General features: G+C 37.5%; 1 protein-coding gene and 1 long non-coding RNA gene across 2 annotated transcripts; one reads left to right on the top strand and one right to left on the bottom strand.

Moving 5' to 3' along the window:
• Positions 1–15,096: 15,096 nt before the first annotated feature.
• On the top strand, positions 15,097–16,689 carry LOC130714330 (uncharacterized). The gene is made up of 2 exons (XR_009011249.1): positions 15,097–15,956; positions 16,309–16,689. It is a non-coding gene; the product is annotated as an uncharacterized LOC130714330 (long non-coding RNA).
• Positions 16,690–18,869: 2,180 nt separating this feature from the next.
• Positions 18,870–24,643, bottom strand: LOC130714106 (internal alternative NAD(P)H-ubiquinone oxidoreductase A1, mitochondrial-like). The gene is made up of 9 exons (XM_057563993.1): positions 24,485–24,643; positions 22,796–23,434; positions 22,279–22,492; positions 21,774–21,934; positions 21,612–21,677; positions 21,247–21,410; positions 21,042–21,156; positions 20,047–20,226; positions 18,870–19,189 (listed from the first exon to the last, which is right to left on the bottom strand). Exons 2-9 carry the CDS (start codon positions 23,384–23,386, stop codon positions 19,034–19,036), a joined length of 1,647 nt encoding a protein of 548 aa, XP_057419976.1. The 5' UTR covers positions 23,387–23,434; positions 24,485–24,643; the 3' UTR covers positions 18,870–19,033.
• Positions 24,644–25,308: the final 665 nt, after the last annotated feature.

The raw sequence follows: 25,308 nt of genomic DNA, 5'->3' as shown, positions 1-25,308 counted from the left end.
GAGACTCTAACACTTATTTTAAAATGAATTTAACAATATGAAATCATACTCCTTCAACCACAAGGAGTGACACAAATGGTGAATGTGCATTTTCTTAAGGGATTTCGCCTAGACTTCTGGTCCGGTTTCAATTCCCTCTGAGGTAAAAAATAATATTATTGTGGCCAGGAACATCACTACTGTATCCCAAGCCAGATTAGTCACGTGAGGCCACTTTTTCCGTGGAGACCAGTGGCTAAAAGAAAAAAGAAAGAAAAGAAATCATACGCCTTCATTTATAATTGATTGGAAAATAAATGCACAGCCAATTGATTTATGTTAATAGAGTAATGATTTATACACACCTTACTTCTCTTCTATCTCATTTTCACTCATTTTTCTTTCTATCTCTCTTTACATTTCCTGTCACATCACATATCATATCACTTATTTTTCTCTCATTTCTTCACTACCTCCCAAGATGGAGGTGGAATTGATTGGTGAACAAAACATTATTGATGTTAATAACGTTGAGTAACGACAAATCTTCAACCAACACCCGATATTTATGGACATATGAACTATTTTATCCAGTATATTTTTTACTCCTCTAGAATTTAGTTCATTTTCATTGATTATTTTTTTAAATAATGGTAATTAACTTTTAATCAAAGTTATAATAATATCTATGTGCGTATATAATAAAATATAAATATATAGATTTTTTTTAATTTTTTGGGGTGGTTTATAACATTTTTTCTTAAGAAACCAACAAAAATAGAACAAGTAGTTTTTTAATGTAGAATTAAATTAAAACGAAATCAATTGAAGCAAGTAGTCTTTTTTTTTTTGAGGGAAGTAATCTTAATATAATTCTAGACAATAATTGGAAAAATAATGGTTATAATCGCTGTCACCCAAGTGAATGTTGCAATATTTTTTTGAATGTGAATTACAACTAGGGTTTTTTAATTCTTCGAATCTATTGTTCCCTCAACAAGATCCGACATGATTAAACCAAAGAAATACTTTAGTAAGTGTGCAAGTGTGTCAAATATCAAAGACTTTACATTACAAGATTCAGTGCACTGAATTCCTCTTTGAATACACAATAAATTAACCTACCGGTCTTTTTCAATCTACTCAGCAGCCCACGTTTCTTCTATATATTCATTTTTTTAATCCACTAATAAACATCTATTTAAGCTAAAGAATAACACCTAGTTAAGGTGAGTGTCAAATGTTCACGAAAAAAAATCTAGACATTCTTCCTAACAGGTACATGGCTAATAACATCTAGTCAAGTGTCAAATGTTCACCTTGTAATAAGCCGTTGGGTAATAAATCTAGTCATCTAGACATTCTTCCTAACAGGTACATGGCTAAATACAATTTATGTGTATTTAAAAAAAAAATAGTTCGCTATAACTCGAACGAGATGTACTTGAATGGTTAAAAGACCACGAGGACACAATAATGGGAATTGAATTGTGTCCATGTAATTTGACCGTGATTGACTAATTTCTACTAGACTACGTAAAAGCTTCGGTTAAGCTCTAAGATGATAAGATAAAGAGTTATGTAACAGAGAATGCACACAAGTCTATTATCCTGGTTCACCCTATATCGGTGGCTACGCCCAGTTCTTGGCAACAAACCAAGATTTACATTATTGAGTATCAAGTACTTCTCCTTATAAGTATTGTTGTACGTGTCTCGTCAGGCACACAAAGTATTCTTTGTCCTGTCTCTCCAGACATTGTTGAGTATTCTTTTATACTCTTCAGGCAACGAGTATTCTTTCTCACTGTCTCTCAAGGCATAACCAGTATTCTTTTATCATTGTCACTCCAGGCATATGAAGTATTCTTTTACCACTGTCTCTCCAAGCATATGAAGTATATATTCTTTGTTCTGCCTCTCCAAGCCTCTGCATGCTCAACAAGGAAAAAAAAGTATTCTTTTCCATGCCTCTTCAAGTCAAAAATTCTTAACTTAAGCTAAAATCTTCAATTTTGGCTATGGTCTTCCTTTGCTTGGGTTGTAACACCCCAATTCTAAACGGTATATGTATTGCAAATATCAGAGTGATAAAAATTCTAACACTCATGAGGCATTACATAATCACTTAAAACATTATCATAATGCTCCTGTAACAGATACATAGCACATAAACTTTGAGATGAACTCATAAATAAACTTAAATGCTCTTGTGACAGTTAATTAGTCATTGAACTAGTTCACTTTGACAAATAGTTATGCAGCGAATCCAATGTCTTTAAAACTTAAATAAAACATAGTATCTTGCCCACAACTTAAAACAGAAACAACTTCTCAAATAACAACTTAATTCAAATTATAACAGAAGGAAAACAAGCGTCCATTTCCCCCCCCCCCCCCCGAGTGCTACCTATCAGAGCAAGGACTCCAACTCGAACTAAAAGCTATAGACTACTCCTCCTGGTTACCTGCACGTTACCGACAAGGGTAACATTCAAACAGAAGGGGTGAGATATCGAGTAACATAAATAGGAGAATGAAAATTAATATGCTAGATTAAGGCCACAGCATTTCCTTTTACATTTACATAGCTCAGTTACTAAAAACAGTCACAAATAGCATCATCAACTCGGATACAATTCGAACACAACAATGACTATGCATATGTATGTGGTACCAACAAGGCTTCAGCCCTCATCACTAATTGACAATTATTGGAGGCACAAGGCATAAGCCTTCATCAAAAATCGTCAATACATGCCATTATAGAGTATGCAGATGCTATGCGACTCAAAATGACGTATACATCTCATAATCATCACTTCAACATGAGGCATTGCGCCTATATCACTACATCACTAACATCGCTTAAAACAACACAATTCAGCACACATGCATTTTTATCAACTATACAATTACCCTGACATCTTAGGCAATTTTGGCACCAAATCAATGAAACAACTCACTTAAGCATGCAATCATGGAAGAAGCTATCACATATGGTAAATAAATTATGGATTTCATGCTAAAGGTGTTCAGCCACATGCATCATCCTCATAGCTAATACATGGCACATAAAGACATTAACTTTCCTACAACATGTAAGCTAAATCTAATTATATTTTCAAAACAATCAGAATTTCCGTAATCTGAAAAAAAAAACAGCAGGAACACCAGCCACTAAAAGCGGTCTCCTGAATTCGTTACTGAACCAAAAATCATGTATTTTATATGTCTAGAAAGCTAACTTAAAGTCCTACAATTTCTTAGTTGATCACATCTTCATTTGAGCACTCTAACTAGGCGAAAACAGGTCTCGAAGTGTACTGTCCAACCCAGGAAATTTTGGACAGCAGCACAGCATCATCAAATCCATGCATAAATCATATAGTACCTAGCCATTTAGCAAAGTTTCCTAAGAACCATTGCATACATTCATAGCATCACAGAATCCATGTATCATGAATCCCATCAATCAGACCACAGGTACAACAATTGTAAATTCAAAACAGAAACTCAAAACAGAAATTCAAAACAGAAAATCATGGCAAACCAGAAATTAAAACCTGGAATTCAGTCCAGGATTTCAATCCAGAATCCGTGAACCCCAATTCCAGATTTTTCCTCCCCCATTCAATCACCCAGAATCCCCAAAATCATTGGATTCAATTTCAGATTTCCAGAACATCATTAACAGCAACAATTATACATCCCCAAATTCCACATTCCATTCACCATAATCCCATTAGAAACTCAAAACCCCACCCTTACCTTTGGATTGAGTGCAGCTCCGAGTTCACTGATCAAAATCTTTGAAACGGAACCGTTCTCCCCCTCTTCCTGCTACTTCACGCACAACCTTCTTCTTTTTTTTTCTCCTTCTTTCACGCGTCCTCTTCTTTCTTATTTTTTTTTTCTTTAGCTGCTTCCCCATCCTTATTAAACCATCTAAACCTAATTCCTCAAGGGCTAAACTAAAAATCCTAAAATCTCTCCTAGTCCTTGTCTCTATTTTTAATCCTAACTTCCACCCCCTAACTCTCTTCCATTTCATAAAACACACCCAGCATCACAAAAAAAAATATTTTATTTCATTAAAGTATTATTATATCACCTATTAAACCACCATACAATATAATCTTAATTAAAATAAAATACCAACATTATTTTAATTAAAAACGGGGTGTTACATGGGTTCCTTTGATCTACAAACAAAAACAAAGAATTTAATACTAATTATCACTATCATAAAAACTAGTAATTATCTACTATTCTACCTCTCATTTGAAGATTTGAAGAGTTGAAGTTGAATATCAGAGATCTCATCTGTTGCATGTTTCTTCCATATTTTTTCTCTTTTCTTTTGTAAAATTATCTTCTGTGTGGACTATTTTTTGGTTTAATGGTTGTATAAAATTTATTAATTTACTCCTGCTTTGGTTAGAAGATTGTATTTTCTGGAAATTTTTGGAAATCAACTCTTTTAATTTACTCTCTGTTTCTTTATTTTATTTTATGGATCAACCATATTAACCGACTGGCTCAAACCGCCATTCGGTAAAACCGAATTTGACAAAATCACAGCCTTTAAACAAATGTTGGTGGACCTGCATTTTTCTGTGATTTTCACCCGATGAAACCGATGTTGGTGGCTTAAAACCGACCGTAACCGTCCAATGGACAACAATAGTGCATACAGGGGCGGACCCACGTGTAGGCTAGGTGTGGCTTTAGCCACACCAGATTTTTTAATTTTTTTTGTTAATATCGTTTATAGCGGCGGTTCTGGAACTGCTGCTAAAAGTATTGTGTTAATGTATGGCGACGGTTGAAAGCGCCGCCATAGCTTAATAAGTAAAAAATCAAAATTCACGGTTAACATCAAATTAGAACGCGGTTTTTCTTTCTTTCTTTCTTCCATTGTTGCTTTTTGGCATACATCAACTTAAAATCATTTTCCCCAAAAATTGAAAACCCACCAATCTTCACATTCCTAAATTTCTCATCGTATGGAGAACCCTGATCACCGCATCAATCAACCACAATTCTATTTCTATTTTTTTTAATTTTCAATTTTCAAAGATTTTTTTTGGTTTACGAACTTGTTGCACGCGTTGAGTTGGATTGATATTTTGGGTGAGAATTTTTGCTTGTGAACTCAGCAGATCTGAGTTCTTTGATGGAACCATGTGGGGTTTGGAGCTACCTCCGTTTGTTTTTGCTGATGAGTTTTCCTGTTTTGATTGTTGATTCGTGTCTCTAAATTTTGGAATGTTAAATTAGCAACATTGTAATGTTTTCTCCAAAAAAAAGCAAAATTTGTTCTTTTTACTGCACAAATTGGTCTTAACTTTTCTTGGTTGAATAAAATTTTGTGTTTTTCATGTGAGATTATAGCTACTTCTTGCTTAATAACTAATATAATTTTTACTTTATATTTTAGTCTATAATTTATTTTATATTTAGCCTCACCAATATATAATGTCTGGATCCGCCCCTGAGTGCATATGATTCTTCAATGTTGTAAGATGTGGAAGAAGGTGACGGCTGGCTTTCAGCCCGGTAGTGGTTATTGTTTTGTAGTGTGATAATTAATTATATTGAAATACAAGTAAGTTAAAATGACTTAGTTATATTTTTATATATAAAAGTTGACTAATTAGGCTAGTGAACTTTCTCTAATCTCTACTATCAAATTATTTAATAAGCTACTTTGTGTTAGATGTTACCTTGAAATAGTGTTTGGATATGTAGGACGAATGTATGGTATGAATGGAACAATATTGAACTAAGCTGAGCTAGGTGGATGTAACCAAATAATGATATATAGTGGTGGGCCTTGACATAGAAGAGAGAACCTAAAGTTACAAAACGACAACGGAATAGGGTGGGAATATCTAAAATCAGAATCACTTCTTGACTTGAGTGCTTTACTTTTTTTCTTATGGATGGAATCGTGCACGTGGTTTTAATGCAACAAATGTTGTAGGTTTTATCTTAAATTATGCATGCTTGTCGTTAATTATTTGATTAATTTATCGCAGCCTGATGGTCTTCTTTTTAATATAGCCGGCATTCGGGACCACCATTATGTTGTCATCTAACGAAAATCTGAATCTGAAATGATAACTAATGATATTTTTTTTTTGAACCAATAACTAATGATATTAATTGCGATATTATTTCAGTGATATTTTTAATATACTTAGCTTGATGACAAATAGATATAACAACCAGCAATGAAAAGTCTATATCATATATTATATCATCAATATTTGCTTGTGTTTTGTTTTTTTTTGTTTTCGTTTGTATCTATTTTTTTTTAAACATTCGTTTGTATCTATGATTTTGTTTGTGAGTGATTATTTTTTGGTCTTCTAATATTTTCACACGAAAAACCAAAAATGATTTTAGTTTTGATCCTTCGTTTGTGCAAATAATTTTTCTTATTAACTTTTGGCTTAATTGCACTTTTGGTCCCCCAACTATTGCCTTCTTGCAAAAATCGTCCCCAAACTTCAAAATTAGCAAAAAACGTCCTCCAACTATACATGTTGTTGCACTTTTGGTCTGCAGTTTGCCTTATGTGAGAAAACTAACGTGAGAAGCTGATGTGACTCCCTCACGAGTGTCTCACGTGACTTTCTTCAGAGAGCTTGATGACTGGACAAGTCACATGCTTCTCACGTGACTCTAAAAGGCTTCAACGGTCATCTCCCTCCTCCATCGTCTTCTTCACCATTACCCCTTTTAGAGTCACGTGAGAAGCATGTGACTTGTCCAGTCATCAAGCAAAGTCACGTGAGACACGCGTGAGGGAGCCACATCAGCTTCTCACGTTAGTTTTCTCACGGAAGGCAAACGGCAGACCAAAAGTGCAACAACATGTATAGTTGGAGGACGTTTTTTGCTAATTTTGAAGTTTGGGAACGATTTTCGCAGGAAGGCAATAGTTGGGGGACCAAAAGTGCAATTAAGCCTTAACTTTTCTATTACAAACAATCTTCTTGTTTTGGTTGAAATTACAGCTATGCGTTTGTTTACTTAATGTAGATGTAGATTCTTGACCATTGACCCGTTTTTCTTTTCCATATGTACACAGTACACACATCTGCTGATCAGTAAGCCTTTATATAATAAAGACCCCAAAAAAGGAAGGGCTACAAATCTACAATAATGAGAGAGAAACTTAGAGAGAGAGTGAGAGAGAGGGAGAAAGGGAGAGAGAGGGAGAAAGGGAAACGTTATGGGAAGTGGACGTTTGGGGGGGAAAGTAAGGGCTACACTGGAAGGCAGCAACCGGGTGGTGGTGAGATTTCTCACTTCTTTTTCACAAATTTCCCAGAGAATTATACAGAGGAGGCACTGTGGAGGGTGTTTCAGAGATATGATAGGGTATGAGAAGTATTCATCTCTCCAAAGAGGGATAGGAGGGGGAAACGGTTTGGGTTTGAGAGATTTATAGGAGTCAAAAACCCTGCCAAACTGGAACGTGAACTTGACACAATCATAATTGGGAGCACAAAGATGCATGTTAATTTCCCCAGGTTTGAGAAGCGAAGAAGAGACATTGCTGCGGATCGTAGAGAGATGCTGGGTGACCAGAACCGGAGTCACAAAAAGAACCCTAACCTGGCTGGTGAAACAAAGGCGGTTGGTGGCCAAGTCTGGGTGCAGAGGCAGAACCCAACGCTATCCTATGCTCAGGTGGTGGCGGGTGGCCATGATGGATCCATCGGTGTTCACAGTACTCAACCCAACGCCAATGCTTTGAAACCTGATAGGCCAGAAATATGGAAAGGTCCTGTAGTGGACATGGATGATGCTCCCGATTGGCTTAGAAGGAGCTTGGTGGGTGTTATCAAGAACTTGGACATGATACCGTCTCTTCAAAACGCTGCCATGATGGAGGGTCTTAATTATATTCAGGTAAGGTATCTGGGTGATGATCTAGTGTTGCTGACGGGACCTGAGGGATTCAATCTCGAAGAAGCGTTGAAAGAGACAGAAGATGGACCAAACGCAGTATTTGATGTGCTCTATTCTTGGTCCCCAACTGTTGCTCCAACAACCAGAGTGTCATGGATAAGATGCATGGGGTTTCCTATCCACATGTGGAATGAAGAGTGCTTCAGTGAGCTTCTGCGTCCCGTGGGGGAAGTGATATCGATTGATGCAAGGACATCTGATTTTTCGATCCTGGAGTTTGCTAGAATTCAAATTAGAACATGTTCCCCTGGAATTATTTCTATATCAAGAAAAATCCTTAATAGAGGTGTGGAATATAAGGTACAACTTGTTGAAGAAACTGGTGGTGCCGAGTTGCCAAGGGGTGTCAATACCGACCCAGGAGATGATGATGAGGATGATTCATCCGAGTGGTCCGCGTTTGATGATCAAAACCTGGAGGCGTCATCGTTTGCATCCGACCCAGGCGATGGCGACGGTTTTTCCCTCCCGGATACGCAGGTCATGGCGGAGGGGAGAGAAATTTTGAATTCGGACGCTGCAATGAATTCCTCCATGGGAGAACGTAACAGCATGGATGGCGTTGGGGGTTCCAAGGTCGATTTCATTATTGCGCACTCAAGCAATGAGCCGCCAATTCATGATGGGGTTGTGGAAGACTGTGAGAAGGGTTTGGGAATTAATAGTGATGGGGAATATCCTAATCCTGATGCTTGTGTTGTAGGGCCCCCAAATAATATTTGTGATAATTGTTCTGTGGGTCCTGTGAATCCTAATATTGAGGAAGATGCAATGGGGCCCGGTGGTTTTGACCTCAATATTTTATTTCAGGAGCATATTCCAGAGCATATTCCAGAAGCCCTTCACTTAGTTGAGCAGAATGGTGAAGGCCCAATTCTCAACATTGAGCCCACTAATGCCTCCCTTGCTTCTGGGCCCGTCTTTCAACTTAATTCCCTAGGCCCCTTGGATCAGGAAAATACTAACTCTCTTCCTCCTCAGATTGAAACGCTGCAGGAGCGTGAGGTGGAAAACGCTCTGAGTATTCCTGTTGCTTCCTCGTTGCCGGTGGTGGTGATGCCGACTATGGGCGTGCCTAGACGGGCTCCTAGTACCAGCGAACCTCCTGTTTCTCGGCCGTGCTCCGTGGCCAAGGTTCTGAAGATTAGCAATCGTTTTGCTGCCCTATCCAGGAGGAAGAAAACGAGTTCTTCTTCAGGCCCTAGCACGTCTACAGCGTCTTCGAACCGGAGGATAGAGAAGAGTGCGACAAATTCGGCCAGTGATTCTGTTGCTGGTCTTTCAAATTCTGGCAAAGATGGGGTGACTTGGTTGAAAGGTCTTGCGGTGGAAGCCAATTCTCTATGGGCTCTTGGAAAAGAATTTGGAGTCACCTACAATGGGGATGAGCAGGAAATAATCAAGAAAATTATGGCATTGGAACAAAGGGATGCTAGAGGGAATGGGGGCGTGTCTAGAAACGCTACTGCAGGGAACATTGAGGCGTGTCCATGAAGATTATCTCCTTTAACGCAATAGGTTTGGGGGAGGGTGCGAAGCGTCGAGTGATTAGAGAGATTGTTTGTCAGAACCATGTGGAACTTATTTGCATTCAAGAAACAAAACTACAACATGTTGATAGGAGGATTTGTGGACAGATTTGGGGTGATTCAGGTTTCAATTGGAAGATGGTTCCTGCTGTAAATAGAGGAGGTGGCCTGCTGTGTATATGGAAGTCTGATATTTTTGTTTTGGAAGACTGTGTGATTGGCCCGGGGTTCCTTGGCCTCATTGGATCATGGGGGAATTCTCAGAGTAGTGTTGTCATTGTAAATGTCTACTCGGCTTGTGATATTGAAGGGAAGCGTTCTCTGTGGAATGCCCTCTGCTAGTGGCGTGAGAATTGTCAGATCGAAGCGTGGTGTGTGGCGGGTGATTTCAATGCGGTGAGGTGTGAGGAGGAGTGGCGGGTGTGTCTAGCTCTCAGCGAAGGGAGATGCAGGAATTTAATATATTTATTGAATCCATGGAGTTACTGGATATTCCGCTTGCAGGCAGAAAATTCACTTGGCAGCGTCCTAACAATAAAGCCCGTAGCAGAATTGACAGGTTTTTGGTGTCCAGTGAATGGTGCTCGATTTGGCCAGATTGCTCTCAGTTGGTGCTTAGTAGGAACATATCTGATCATTGCCCCTACTACTGAGACAATCTACTCATGACTGGGGTCCTAAGCCTTTCCGGGTTCTCAATTGTTGGCTTGAGGATCCCCGCATATCTGATTTTGTTTCGAAGTCGTGGGAGAGCTTGAACTTTAAAGGGTGGGGAGCTTTTGTGCTTAAAGAAAAATTGAAGGGGCTTAGAGGACAGCTAAAAATCTGGAACCGTGATGTTTTTGGAGATTTGAGGAATCGGAGGGAGGAAGTGATCCGTCAGATTAATGCACTGTATTGAAGGAGGATGAAGGAAATTTGTCCCCAGCTAAACTTGAAATGCGTAAGCAGCTGTCAAATGAGTTCTGGGAGGTGTTGAAATATCATGAATCTCTTCTCTGTCAGAAGGCAAGATCCAAATGGATTGCCGAGGGGGATCAAAATTCTGCATTTTTCCATTCCTCTATAAATTGGAAAAGGCGTGCTAATTCAATTGTTGGCCTGTGGATAGATGGTGTTTGGGAGGAGAACCCGGGTGCAGTGAAGACAGCAGTGCATCGCTATTTTGAAGAGAAATTTAGTTCTGAGTTGAGAGCTTCCCCAACACTTGATGGGGTCCAATTTGGTGCAGTATCTGATACTGATAATGATCTCCTTACCGCCCCATTTGATCCTGAAGAAATTAAAGCTGCTGTGTGGGCTTGTGGAGGTGACAAAAGTCCTGGCCCTGACGGGTTCAACTTTAGATTCATTCAGAAATTTTGGCACTTGTTTCAGAAGGATTTCTTTAGGGTGGTGAAAGAATTTTGGTCAAGGGGAGCTCGGCCTAGGGGATGCAATGCCTCTTTTATTGCTTTGATACCTAAGGTGACATCCCCTCAGAGTCTTAATGAATTCAGGCCTATTTCACTTATTGGATGCGTGTACAAGGTGGTTTCAAAATTGCTGGCAACCAGGTTGAGCTCTGTCATGGGGAAAATTATTGATGATCGCCAGTTTGCTTTCATTGGGGGGCGCCAAATGCTTGACAGTGTCGTAATTGTTAATGAAGTGGTTCATGAAGCAAAATTAAAGAAAAAGCCTACAATTATTTTTAAAGTTGATTTTGAAAAAGCCTACGACTCTGTTGAATGGGGGTTCTTGGAGTACATGATGAGAAAAATGAAATTCAGTGAAAAATGGATTGGGTGGATAATGGGATGTCTGAGATCTGCATCTGTGTCTGTACTTGTAAATGGCAGCCCCAGTGTTGAGTTTAGAATGGAAAAGGGGCTTCATCAAGGGGACCCTCTGGCTCCATTCCTTTTTCTAATTGTTGCTGAAGGATTAAACGGGCTCTTTCTCAATACAATCAAAGTTGGAAAATTTAAGGGGTTTCAGGTTGGCAAGGATAGGGGAGTTGAGGTCTCCCTGCTTCAGTTTGCCGATGATACTATTTTTCTGGGTGAGGCCTCTATCCAGAATTTGATGGTGTTGAAATATATTCTCCGATGTTTTGAGCTAGCGTCTGGTCTAAAAGTGAATTTCCACAAAAGCAAGCTGGCTTCTATTGCTCTTGAGCCCGGAGTTGCACATCAATTCGCCTCCTTTCTTAACTGTAAGGTAATGCAAATTCCTTTCATCTATCTGGGGATCCATGTGGGAAGTTGTGGTGGGTGCCAAAAAACTTGGGAGCCTGTTATTAAGAAGTTGAGGGGGAGATTGTCAGCTTGGAAGCACATTGGAAGCACAAACTAGTTTCATTTGGTGGCCGCATTTGTCTCATTCAAAGCGTTCTTTCAGCACTGCCCCTGTTTTTTCTATCTTTTTTCAAAATCCCAGTTTGTGTTTTGAAGATCTGCAATAGAATCATGCGCAGCTTCCTGTGGGGGGGAATGAGGAAGATAAGAAAATCTCTTGGGTAAAATGGTCCGATGTCTGCAAACCAAAAGATGTTGGCGGGTTGGGCATCAAGGATCTATCACTGTTTAATAGGTCTCTTCTGGGGAAGTGGCTCTGGAGGTTGAGGTCGGAGCCTGATAATTTGTGGTGCAAAATCATTAGAGCTAAATACAGACAAGGGACCTGCTTGAAGGAATCATCTTGGTGGAAGGATGTTCAGGCAGCCTGTGAATTAGGAGGATCGAGTTGGTTGGATGCCGGGTCTTCAAAGTCAGTTCGGTCAGGTAACGATACAAAATTCTGGCTTGAGGACTGGTCAGTTAAGGGGATTTTTAGAGACAAGTTTTACAGGCTATATAATTTGTCAAGATTGAAATGAGATTGTATTTCTGACTGCGGGCAGTGGATTTCTGGCTCTTGGCGGTGGAATCTCTCATAGCGTAGACCCCTTGTTGGCAGAGAGTTGATTTGGCTTCAGGAAATGCATTCTGACATGCTTGTGGTTCCGCTCGTGGAGGGGGTAATGGATAAATGGCTTTGGCTCCCGAACCCTGATGGTGCTTACTCTGTTAGCTCCTCTTATTCTTTCTTGCAGGAACCAGATTTGGGAGAGTCTGACATTATATTTAAGCACATTTAGCGCTCAGTGGCCCCTTCTAAAGTCAAGGCGTTTGCATGGCGCTGCGTTTTGGACCGGATTCCATGTGCAACAAACCTTCTCTTGCGCGGTGTTCTCCCTTCCCCGGAAGTGGCTCTATGTAACTTTTGTGGCCTTCATGCTGAGTCCTGCTCTCACCTTCTATTCTCTTGCCCCTTCTCAGTGGATATTTGGCGAGCTTGTTATAGTTGGTTCGGATACTCTACTGCACTACCAGATGATGCTCGAGTTCATTTACTGCAATTTCAGTTTGGCTGGAACTTAGCTTAGAACCGAGGTTTGCTCTCTGTTTGGATGGCCACAATTTGGTCTCTCTGGCTTGTTCGGAACGAGGTGGTTTTTAGAGGGGGAACTCAGGATTTTTCATCAGTGCTTGAACTGATTAAATGGAGGTCTTGGCTCTGGAATAAATCAAGTTTGCCTGAGTTCAGAAATTCACTATTTGAGTGGTATAATAACCCTATGTTATGTGTTCAAGGGCTCTAATTCTTGGCTGTGGAATGTGGTGGGCTTGGAATTTTTTGGTGCAGTTTTGGAATCTACTTATATTGTAATTGATCATTCATGTTGGACTGTCTCTTTGCTGGGGTAGCTCACGATATTTATCTTTTCGCCTGTGTATTAGGTGGCTGGGTTTCATGCTTTCTGCATGCTTTTTTCCTTTTCATGTATTTTTTATGATAGTAGTCTTTTGGCTACTTCCCCTATCTCATGTATTTGGGTTTAGCACCCCTTGTGCTAAAGTTAAATACAATTTTGCTTATCAAAAAAAAAGTAAGCCTTTATATTAATCTGTTAATTAAACACCATTATAGGATTTGGTCTAGTTAACTAGTGTTGACCCTTGACCATTCACATTTCACGCAATTCCATTGATCCGTACACAGGATAATGATGAATTCATTGTTGAACTTGGTATATAACGAAGTTATGTTCACATCTTTATTTCTTTTTTACTCATTTTGACTTTATTTTTCTTTTCCCTCTTTTTTCTCATCACTTCACTAATCATTAATCATTAATCACGTTTGGTCTTACCTTGATTTGATTATATCTGATTGTCGTACTTTTTCTTTAGCTTTTTTACAGTTGATTTTTATTTGTTCGTCGTTCCGGCAATAGTGGCGGCGTGGCTCTGACTTTTTAGCTAGGAAGGCTTCCTCCTTTAGGGTTTGGATAGAGGATGGGTCTCCTGATCTTAATACCTTTGTTCGTTCTGATGGTTTGGCCTCAGTGTCAGTTTGATTAATACATTTGGACAACTTTAAAAAAAATGAAGAGGTGTGTAGTGTGAAGAAAACTTTAGTGTATAAAATACACAAACAGACAACACTTAAATTTCTTCTTTCCCCCACCTAAATGAGTAATGATATATACACACCTCATCTTTGAAACACTTTATTTCCACCTCTTTTTATTTCTATTTCTCTCCTCTTATCATCTATCACATCTAATACTTTCTCTCTCTTACTTTTTCTTTTCTTCCTATCTCTCTCTTCATTCCACCTCTCTCCCCCTCAAAAAGAGGTGTGAAGATAACATTATTGATATATAATACTCCACAGCCACCAGAGAATCTTTCGACTTTTCTTGTACTAAAACAAACAAACAATAATTCTAGGCTTAATAGCACTTTTGGTCCCCCACAAATGCAAAATGTGCAAATTGGGTCCCTAAACTTTAAAAATAGCATTCTGTCTCCCCGACGTTATCTTCTGTCAACAGTTTTGGTCCCCCGTCCTTTTTCCGTTCAAAAAGTAACGGTTTCTGGGTTTTCCAGAAAAAATCAAGGAGTTCTTCATCTTTTTCAATTTTTTTTAACAGAAATTCAAAATTCTCCAAAACCAAAAAAATAATGCCCGTAAAAACAAATGAGAATCCAGAAATTAAATGCCCCAAAGGAAACCAATAAAACCCAAATATAGAAGAAAATATAGACCCAGAAGAAGATAATGGCCCAAAAAACCTAAGAATATTTAAAAAGATAAAATCTTTTAGATACTAAACTTTTGCTTCTCGACATAAACCCAGCTAGATTATATTGCTAAGGACAAATTACAAATATATATATACCCAGAAGATAAATCCAAAAACTTTTGCTTTCTCTCTCGATTTATGTTTCTTTATTCCATCCAAATTGCAAAGATCGTGCCTGTGAGGACGACAAGAGGATATCAAACCACACTTCATCCCTTCCATTGAAAACTCAGAAAGGAGATGAAAAAGAGGAATTTGTCTGTGTCCTATGTGTCCAGATCAATGTTCGATCTGGGTTGGAGGAGGTTGAGGGAGGCGATTTCCGTTTGGGCTTTGGTTGGATGTGTGTTGGGGGAGGATGAGGGAAGAGATCTTGGTTCAGATCTGGTTGTTCAATGGCAGGACCAAAACTGGGTGCAAGGGTGAAGATGAAGGTTAGGGGTGGGTTATAGATCTGTATCCATTTTTCTTTTTGAGTGAAGATGAAGATCAAGTAGATAAAGATGTTTGTGAGATGAAAAAGAGGATAAGATGATTTTGGTTTTTAGGTTTTTAATTTTCTGGGTTTTGGGTTTAATGATTGAGAAAATAGTGAAGATGATGGAAGAAGATGGAGATGATGAATTTTCTGGTTTTTCTTTTTATTTTTCTTAATTTATTTTTTTGTTTAATTACATATTTCTCCTTAAAAACGTTAGTTTTTTGACGGAAAACTGTCTGGGGACCAAAACTGTTAACGGAAGATAACGTCGGGGAGGAAAAATGCTATTTTTAAAGTTTAGGGACCCCATTTACACATTTTGCATTCGTGGGGGACCAAAAGTGCTATTAAGCCATAATTCTAGTATATAATTGATGCTTATCCAAAACAAAATTAAAAAGCCAAAACAAATTCTATATAAGTGAGAATCCTTGCGTTCTCAGTTCTTGTACCTCTCATCAACTATCAGCGTGCTTAATTTCTGGCCGCATGATCCCCAAGAGAGGCCAAGTGAAGCTGGGGATTGTAGTGGGCTTGTTTCATGGTGTCTCCTCTGTGGTCTCATCCTTCACCACAAGATGTCTTCACTTTTCTTGAGTCTGAAATAGAGTTTATCATAGGGATAGTGCACATTTTCCCACTCAACCAAACCCCAATGATGAAGAGATCTCTCACTTAAAAAGGAGATTGGAGATGGTGGCAAAGAAGAAGAGTCTCACCTTCCAGAAACTGGATTGAAGAGAGATGGATATATAGTGGTTCTGACTTCTGAGATGTCCATGGACAAGGTAGCATGTGGGTTTGGATAGTTGGGAGTTGACATCTATGCCGCCGAGGAGGATCTGTTAATTAGATTAATGTAGTAAGTTCTCCTTACCTATCAATTGTTACCGTGGAAGTGTCCTAAGATCAAGGAGCTTGAGCTTGAGTTTGTAGTTCCAGCATCTAAGATGCTACACATGAAAATTAATTAGCTTATGTTTTATTTTTGGTGAGGAGATACATAGAAATTGTTTTAGGATGAAATTCTAGATTTTGGGTTGCTTGATTTGCTGTCATAAAGGGTGAGTCACCCTAAGTTATGTCCTTACATGGGAGAATATATAGAATGTCTGGGTTGCATTTCATTTGGTTTTAGTCTGCCGAAACCTTTCATGTGTTTCATGGTTTTGTGATTATGTAATCTCTTTGACTATTAGTTCTATTATTTGCAGCATAAAAACCTCTATTGATGCCATGGGCCATGTTTCAACTTCAAGGCACCTCCACTATACCTTTGCTTTAGTTGCTGCAAGTTATTGTATTGAGGTTCAGTGTTAGGAGTTAGAAGATGGATGAAGCAAGAACATGAGTTATTAAGTGGATTTAAGGCTAGATATCTAGACATAACTGTGAACTTTTTTGTTTTGTTTTTTGTTTTCCTGATTGTGGGTTTCTTTTGATTTCGACTATTTAATTTCTCAAGTAGGAGAAAAGATTTGATTTGGGTAGGATAAGGGGTTACTAAATTGATTGTCTTTCTTTATTTGTAATATGTAGGCTGCCAAATTTCATAATGACAGTAATGATGAAAGTTTTTGGATTCTTTGGATAAAGCCCAATGATACCAAGTAGTTATTAGACCCTAAGCTACAAAGGAAGGATAACATTTTTGCACAACTAGTGTTGTAAGCTTCTTATATACCCACACATATATTCATGTCTCAAATTTTGATATTGTATAAACATGGAGTTTGCATTGTGTTCATCATAGAGCACACTGTTACTGCTACTCGTGCTTTAGTTAGTATTAATTGTGTTGAACCAGAAAACTAATATATAGTTGTCCACTGGAAACGTTCCTGTAAGTGGTGACAAGTTGCTGTGTTTTTCGGAGATTGAGACTTGCAATGCTAAGACATTAGTCCCACATGAATTGCCGTTTTAAATTAATTGATTTTGGTCCACACGTTTGCCTCATGAACAAATTTTTACCTGCTCTTGTCCTTATCAGGTCACTTTTCATAACTCCGCTACTCTCACGTTTCCTCTTTCTTTCTTTCAAAGTTATTACTTTGGTGATATCTTTTGATTTATTGCAAAAGTGAAGCAGAGGTTGTGTTCTGAGCACAACTATATGTGGTGTACAAGGACGCTATAGCATTGCTATAATGACTCCCAGTCTCTATCTAAGAAAAAGATAAAGCGTTCAATACTAAGTTCCTACCCCAATTCCAATGGAGAATGATCAAGTTATGAACTGAGTTTAGCTGTTACTGATACTTTATAGAGAAATTCATAATTGAATCATGTTAAAGCAACTGCTTCTGTTTCAGTTACTCATTGAGGCTCTTAATATACACTTGAATCACAAATTGGGATTTTCTACTGCATTGTTTATCCAGAATCACGTTGAAGATACACTTCATCACCAGTTTCGTTGTTGTCACGGAGATATCTGTTTAACATCATGAATGGTATATATGTTCCGACATGCATTAGCAGTGTCTTCCCTTATAAATTATTTGTGTCAATTACTTTTTCTAATGAGGGACTACAAAACTTTGATGATTATTTGTACTACGCGGAAGAAATCATATACAGTTCGCATACCAAGGACAAACCAGTTTGACATATCTATCTTCAAATTATACTAGACGATTTTGTGTATATAAGCAGATTGTTCCAATGTTCACAAAAAAATGGGAATGGGACACGAGTGTCAGGTGAAGAGTTGCAGCCAAGTAAACTACTTTGGATTCAATGGAGCAATTTTTCCTATTTTTCTTTTCTGATTGTAAATGGTTACATGTATATAATCTCATTCATATAATGTAACCCATTAACCTTTACTCATATTTATATGCCTTTTGCCAAGATAGTATTGTGCTCAAAATATTCGTGTACAAGTTCTAGATTCACTGTTTGTTGTTTGTTCATTTTCTTTTATAGTTAGAACTTACATGGGAACTTGGAAATCTACACCAGATTGGATTAAGTGTCGAGAAAATTATTTAATACGTGAAAAATTAATAGTTGTTGTAAATTATAATCTTTTTCACCCTTAAATCTGGATTATTGGCACATGACAATCACTTTTTTTTGGTGTGGTGTAGTGTTATAAAGGAAAAAAGATATAAAAAAACTGATATATGATATATCCTTGGTATGGTGAAACATGTATTAAACTACATTTTTAGTTGTGATCATTTTGATAAGAATTTTTTAATCTATTTGATAAGATATTTATGTTTCGGAAGAATGATTTATATTACATGTTCTTAGCTTATATATTTCAAATGATAATTAATATATATGGTTAAATATGTTTCAGATTCCCAACATATCCAAATAGGTCTTTAGAATTTTTTAATGATTTTTTATAGTTGACAATTTTTTCTAAATTCAAATGAGAATAGGTGATATTACTTACATGTTCCATTCAGGTTGAGTCATTCTCATTATTATTCTAAATTTCATGTTTACATGATCCATTCACATGGACTTTTCATTGCTTTTCACATCACTCTTTAAAAAAAAAAATTAACAACTTTTAATCATTCTCTCCTCAATACTCCTTCTTCCTTCTCCACCCAACCTCCACAACCACCACTTAACCCCTCCTTTTCCACACTCCACAACCCCTCTCGGCCCCACCTTCGCCCACCTCCCGTAGGAAGTTTATATTTTTTCTATATTGTCACACATAAATGATAAATCTAAGATTCATTCTAGTAATGTATACATCCTTGGCAGAAATTAGTGGAGTTATAAGTTCTTCACAATGAATTTAAAATATATGAAGAATAAATTTTCGTGTAATACTTTTACTCTGCAATATCATCATATAAATTCTACATTGTATCAAAAAGAAAGAAAGAATGCAATAGGGTAAACACTCAGCCAAAATAATGAGGCAAAAAGGTTGATTGGTTTTGATACTTCGACTGCTATGAAGTTTCAACCTATCCTGCTGTTGTCTCTGCCGAAGACTAAAGTGGTTGCCCAATTCACTGCCACGTAAAACCTGTTCCTCCAGCTCAGAACACGTGTAAGATATGCAGAGCGCCACATCAGCCAGCTGGTAAAACCAGCAAGTGACAACCCCTTTGCATCCTACATAAATGTACATGTGACGTATAATCAGAAGCTATTTTTTGAGTTTGCTAATCGCATAGCATGTTTGGAAATCTTTCAACAATTAATTGTGAAGTTAAAATTAATTCTAGGAGAAACTTCTATGAGTAATATATGGATTCCACAATCGATTATTAGAAGGAAAAAAAAAGGATTATGTAAACATGCGATAAATTGCTTTTCCATGTAACTCCACAAACATCATGTTATACTACCTATATTTCTTATCATAAGAACTAAATTAGAGATGCATTTCTTCTAACTCCCTTTGTTCCTTATTCCTTAAGATCAGAATAAAGTAGCTACTTCACATCCCTTAAGAAATATAGTAAATTTAGTTAATTGCATTAAAATTGTTCTCAATTTATATCAACTTCTCAAAATTAGCCATAACCTACATTTATCTCTATGCATTATTAATGCTTTGAAGGACGTAAAGATTGAAAAAGTGCAATTAAGAAGGGTATTCTTGTAAAAAAATAATTAATGTACGACAAACTCCAAGTTGGTTTATAAAAAAGAACGAGGTACACCTCCAATTTGTCTCTTAATAAGAAAGAGAGGCAACTTGGAGTTTATGTTGTATGAATTATTTTTAGACAAGAGTACTCTGTTGTTTTTTTTTTCTACTCTCCAACATTAGTAATGCATAGAAGTCAAGAGAAGTGGAATATGAGTAATTTTGGCAAGTTGATATAAATTGAGAATAAATTTAATGCTACTAACTACATTAACCACATTTCTTAAGATGCTTGATGTAGTTATTTGGTTATTATAGTAAGAAGAAACAGAGGGTAGCATGAAAGATAGAACTAGAAATTTTCTTATTATCATACCTTAGACTGTCGTAGATCAACCAGGGCTTTATAGCGACCTACTGAAGCCATGCTCCCAAGATGCCTATACACAAAAGTGTCTCCAAGTGGAATGTCTTTTGCAGAAAAGGCTTTGCCTCCATTCTGTTTCCCAATTTCGTTGAACAACCCCACGAGAAATTTTCCCTGCCTTTCGGCAACCTGTAAGTGACCAATGCATAGATAAGTATCCCTCCTTCATCAATTTATGGAACATGGATAGCTCTTGATGCTAGTTTTTTTGACATATAATAGAATGTAAGCTTTCCTACTTTTATAGCAATGTATCATGAATGAAGCCTAGTTGCAGGCAAATACAACTGTGATGAGCACAATTTCATTACTCATTCATTAGCCTTTTCAGTTACAGGGATTGACTAAGCCTAAATCCACAGTATATAATGTGAAAAGTTTAACAGGGTATCACAAGGGCCATCAGGGAACAGTCTAGATATTATCCTAGCATTAAACTTGTCCCACCAGGCCCAGTAGTAAACACTCTGAGGTAAGTAAATGCATTTACCCTGACTTTTTCATTAACTTTGTCTAGATTAATATCTTAACTTTGGAAATCAACTTTGGATTCAAAATCACTTCTAGCAAGAAGCTCCAAAGTGTAGCTTTAGGGTGTGTTTAGGTAAATAACTTAACTAAGCACTTATGACAATAAACTCTTATTGAATACAAGCTTATTGACTTATTCATAAGCTAATGTGAGAAGCTTATTGGTGAAGTAAGCTCAAAATAGGTTATAGGTAGGCGTAAGCTCTTATTCATGACCGATCTGAGCAGCTTGTGAAAATAAGCTCAAAACAGCTTATAGACAAGTCAAAAGTTGTTTACATAAGCTCTTCCAAACTGGGGTTTTAGATTAGAAGGGCATTGACTTTATTACCCACTGCTTAACCAAATACACATTTAGTTATTTTCATGACCTCCTTTTTCATATATCAGTCGGCAAAACTTCAGAGACTAACCTGAGCAAGAGCTGGAAGCACAGGTTTACCAGTTGCTTCAAGAAAACCAGCACAATCTCCAAGGGCAAAGACATCTTCAACCGACGGAACACGCAGCCATTCATCAACACCGATTCTGTATCATTCAATAACATTAATCAAATTGAAATCAGATGAAAAATGAGCAGAAGATTGGAAGAGTGTTTTCATTTTTGGCTCCACATACCTTCCACCGGGAGACTTGGGAAGATTTAGTGATTTGACAAACTCAGAGGGACCAACCCCTGTGGACCAGACCAATAGGCCATAAGGAACTTCAGTTCCATCACTCAAAACTATCTTCTTGGGATGCACCTCCTTCACAATTCCCCGCATAAGATGAACCCCAGACTGAAACAAGAAAGTGTACATCTCTCAGGCTTAAACTTGAATGTTAAAGTTATAGTTATATGGCTAAGATTCCATTTAATTTACCGTTAGAAAGTATGAAAATGGAAAAATAACACATCCCAAGACACTTTTTTTGTTGAAGTAGCAACTTGCTACTTTGTTTAATGACAGACATATATACTAACAATTCAAATGGTTTACCTTTGTTAAGTGCTTTGTTGCATATTGTCGAAGGCTAACATCAAAGGATGACAGTATCTCATTTGCCTAATCATAAAAATTTAACATAATGGTTAGTAAACTAAATTTGACCTCTGCACACAAACCAGACTTCAATATATGGAATTAAAATTAACCAGGTACCTCAATGAGCGTGACGTGAATGTAATCTTTAACATGAGTGTATCGCTCATGAACATCTTTCATGATGAAATCACTCAATTCACCACTGAATTCCACTCCAGTAGGGCCACCTCCAATAACTACGCAGTGTAAAAGGCGTTTCTTTTCTTCTTCTGATATGCCTGTTATAATGGAAGCATCTTTAGTATAGGCTTCGGCAAGAAAATGACCATTGCATCGTTATAAATATAAACCAGAAGAGAAAAATTAAAAAAGAAACTTTGTATAACAACTTGAAACAGTTCTTGATGAAGAAGAATGATAAAAGAAAAAAGAAAGCTGATGCTCTTTTACAGATGAAGGGATAAAGGACAGTTAAAAAGTGGGATAAAAAAAAGGAAACTCAGAAAAGAGAATATGTGGATGACATAGATAATTGCTGCATTAACTGCTTATTTTCTATTAGAAAGACGAAACTACTGTGAGAAGACTTAAAAATAGACTAGGATGGACATCAAATACCCACCTGGATTTTCAGAAAGCATCAGATTAAGGAGAAGCCTCTTCCTTATTTCCTGAGCATGATTCACTTCGCGAAGAAAAAAAGCATGTTCTTCTACTCCCTTGATGCCAAAAGTTAAAGGCTCAGCTCCAGCCGCAATCACAAGCTTGTCGTATGCGACTTTAAATTGGTAAGGCTCTCGAGGCAATCCACCATTGTTAACTGCCTTACAGTAGACCTGTTGAGGGCGAATAAAAATGTCTAAGCATTTCACTAGATTCAGAATACAGACCAAAACATTTAACATGAAAAAGTATTCTTACAATCACAAATTGATTAAGAGCCTGCTTGGATGCAGATTAAAGAGCATTTATTGGAACTTATTTACTAGAAAAAGCGCCAAATTAGCTCCAATAAATGTTCTTTGGTCCAAATCCAAATGGGCTCTAAGTCTATTAGTGTTTCACACTGAACATTCTATGTATCTTCGATGTCCAAAGCATGTAAATAGGAAAAAGAAAGGGTAAAACATTTTACTCACTTCATGTTTGTCCATGTCAATTCCAGTGCACGAAGCTAGAAAGAAGTATGAGTTGGGGTCCTTTGATAATGCAGTCTGTATTCTGCTGACAGGCTCAGCAACGGACCGGAATTCCAAGGTTCCAACACATGTTGAAGCCAGCAAAGGAGTGAACACCATATGATTCCTTGGTGATATGCACACAACATCATAAACTTTGGTGTCTAAGCCTTTGAGAAACCGACAAGCAGCCCAACCAGTACCAAGAACCACCACCCTAGGCTTTTCACCTGGCTTTGTTGCCTCTAGTCCTGCATATCTTCGGTGATCATCTTCCATCTCTGAGTCAGAATCCTCTACAACCCTCACTGTGTTAGGAAACTGATGGTAAGGAGTTCCTGCTATTCCCCTCATTGAAAATTTCATATAACTCTGTTGCTTAATTCTAGGAACATATGAAGAATTTCCATCTGATATGATGTTTAAATCGGAAGGTAAGGAGCATTTGGTGGTATATGGTCTTTCATTGAACATGTCCTTCTCAAGCGCATTACTGCCAAAAGCACCTCCTGATCTTCTTACATTGGCTCTAGCAATCCTTGCCAATGCCATTGTTAAAGAACCAGTTCTGGAGGGAATTCTCTACACTTTCTAAGACTTCTGAAACGACAAAAAAATCAGATTTTATTAGTGCTTTCAAGTTTGAGCTGGGGAGCAATGAGATATTTTACTACAAGAAATAACAACTTATATATACAACATGGTGTGCAAATTGGGTGCCTCAGAGCAAGAGCAGAGACAAAATATAAAATGGAAGACAATTGAAGTTTGAGGGCTGCAATGAAATCCATAGTTGATGACAAGTTGAAGGCCATCATTTCCAAGAATATGGGACAAGAAAACAAAAAATTGATACAGCTTTGCCCATCAGCAATTGACAGTTACAAAGCAAGAGTCACATGAAGTTTAGAAACTCCCAAAATTGCAACTGATTCTACAACATTGGATACAAGTAATTGATACATCGAATTAAACACACGTTTCAAGTCCATATTTATGGGGGAAAATCACTTAAAAATTGAGCGAGTTAGATTGTTCTAGATCTTTCTAAATCAAGAGTAGTTTCTCCCATAATCAATTCTCATTCCAACGTGAAAATTTACCGTGTATCCAAACATGCCAGCCATTACAGCTGTCCGAAACTTTTACAGCTTGCACATGGTGGTGAGGCTGGTTGTTCAAAAAAATCAGAGGTTTTAGGAAAAAAAAAATTTATCTCAGATTCAGAATCAGCAAATGAGAAAGAAGAAAATGTTTAAGAGTTTAGAGGACTATAAGTTTCCATTTCAACTAATAAGATCTCAAGGCGATGTGTACGAAGAATGACTTGCTAATGTGATCTCAGAGTCCTGAGATATAGAAGGATTAGTCTCGTGACTACCGGTTGTGAGATACTTTGGGAAACCATGAAAGAAGTTTCCATTCACGAAAAATAGCCATCCAATGCAAATTGATGAGCTACTTACCAACAAAACAGATACACAAAAACATAACCAATGCAGTAGTTCAAGTTCAACCACACGAAACAAAAATGATACAAGATTTGTAATATACAGATTTAGAATGATCCAAAAAAAAAACTCCATCATATAACACAAGCAGAGCATTTGAAACTGCAAGAAAAATTAGTAGTAGTGAAAGAAATGGAACCTTTTTGTTTGTGTTTCGTGCTACGGAGTGATGAAGAAATTTTTACGCTGTGCCAAGTTCTCGTTGTTATTATAAGTAAGGGATGAATGCGAGAAAAGGGTTTTATTTAGCTGCCAAAATTGAAACCCTCATTTCCATGTGGCATGATGCTGCGGCTACTTGAGACCCAAGAAATTAGGGTGTAGTGTTGTGTTAGGAAAAGTAGTAAATTATGGCAGAAAATTAAAATAATATTATTAAATAAATGTTGCCCCATATTGTAGGAACAAAGAATGGGTCCATGTTTTCTGCTCTGGTACATTCTCTTACCTGGTTTTTCTTTCTAAGTAAAAGCATGGACGGCTATTTAGTATTTAGTGTAAACAATGTGTAAAAGAAAGTTGAAGGGAAAATCTGATCTGGGCTTGGCATATTGGGCTTTTCAATTTCACTTTGGCAACTTTTTTTTTTTGTTTTCTACTAGGCATTTATTTTAATTTTTTATTCAAAATGGCCTTCCACAATTGATAATATCCTTACTCTTTCTTTATTCTTGAAACGGTGATGTTTGGAGGATGGCAAAGACGAAACTAACAATGTTAAGTGGGTTATTGGTTTGAGAGGAGAGGTGAGACTTTTGGGTCATGCGATCTTTGACTGAAAATGGAAGTTTCCATGGAAGTCAAGTGCCCGCGGGTAGGAGAAAATCTGGTCAAATAAGCAGCCGTAAAAGTCCGGTCAGGAGGCGTGATAGGACAATAGATCCATATTATTTGAGTGCAAATTATAAAAGTTCTAGAGTAATTAAGAGATTTGTGTTTTTTGCGGTTTGAAACAACTAGAAA

This window comes from Lotus japonicus, chromosome 4 (genome assembly GCF_012489685.1).
Source record: "Lotus japonicus ecotype B-129 chromosome 4, LjGifu_v1.2".
Taxonomy (NCBI): Eukaryota; Viridiplantae; Streptophyta; class Magnoliopsida; order Fabales; family Fabaceae; genus Lotus; species Lotus japonicus.
Note: the sequence above shows the minus strand (reverse complement) of the source record. Positions and strands in the feature narration are given on the sequence as shown.

Coding starts and splice junctions, on each gene's coding strand:
- LOC130714106 (XM_057563993.1), bottom strand. CDS start 23,386: ATGGCATTGGCAAGGATTGCTAGAGCCAATGTAAGAAGATCAGGAGGT. Junction 22,493..22,795: donor TTGACATGGACAAACATGAA/GTGAGTAAAATG, acceptor CGCCCTCAACAG/GTCTACTGTAAGGCAGTTAA. Junction 21,935..22,278: donor GATGCTTTCTGAAAATCCAG/GTGGGTATTTGA, acceptor CCATTATAACAG/GCATATCAGAAGAAGAAAAG.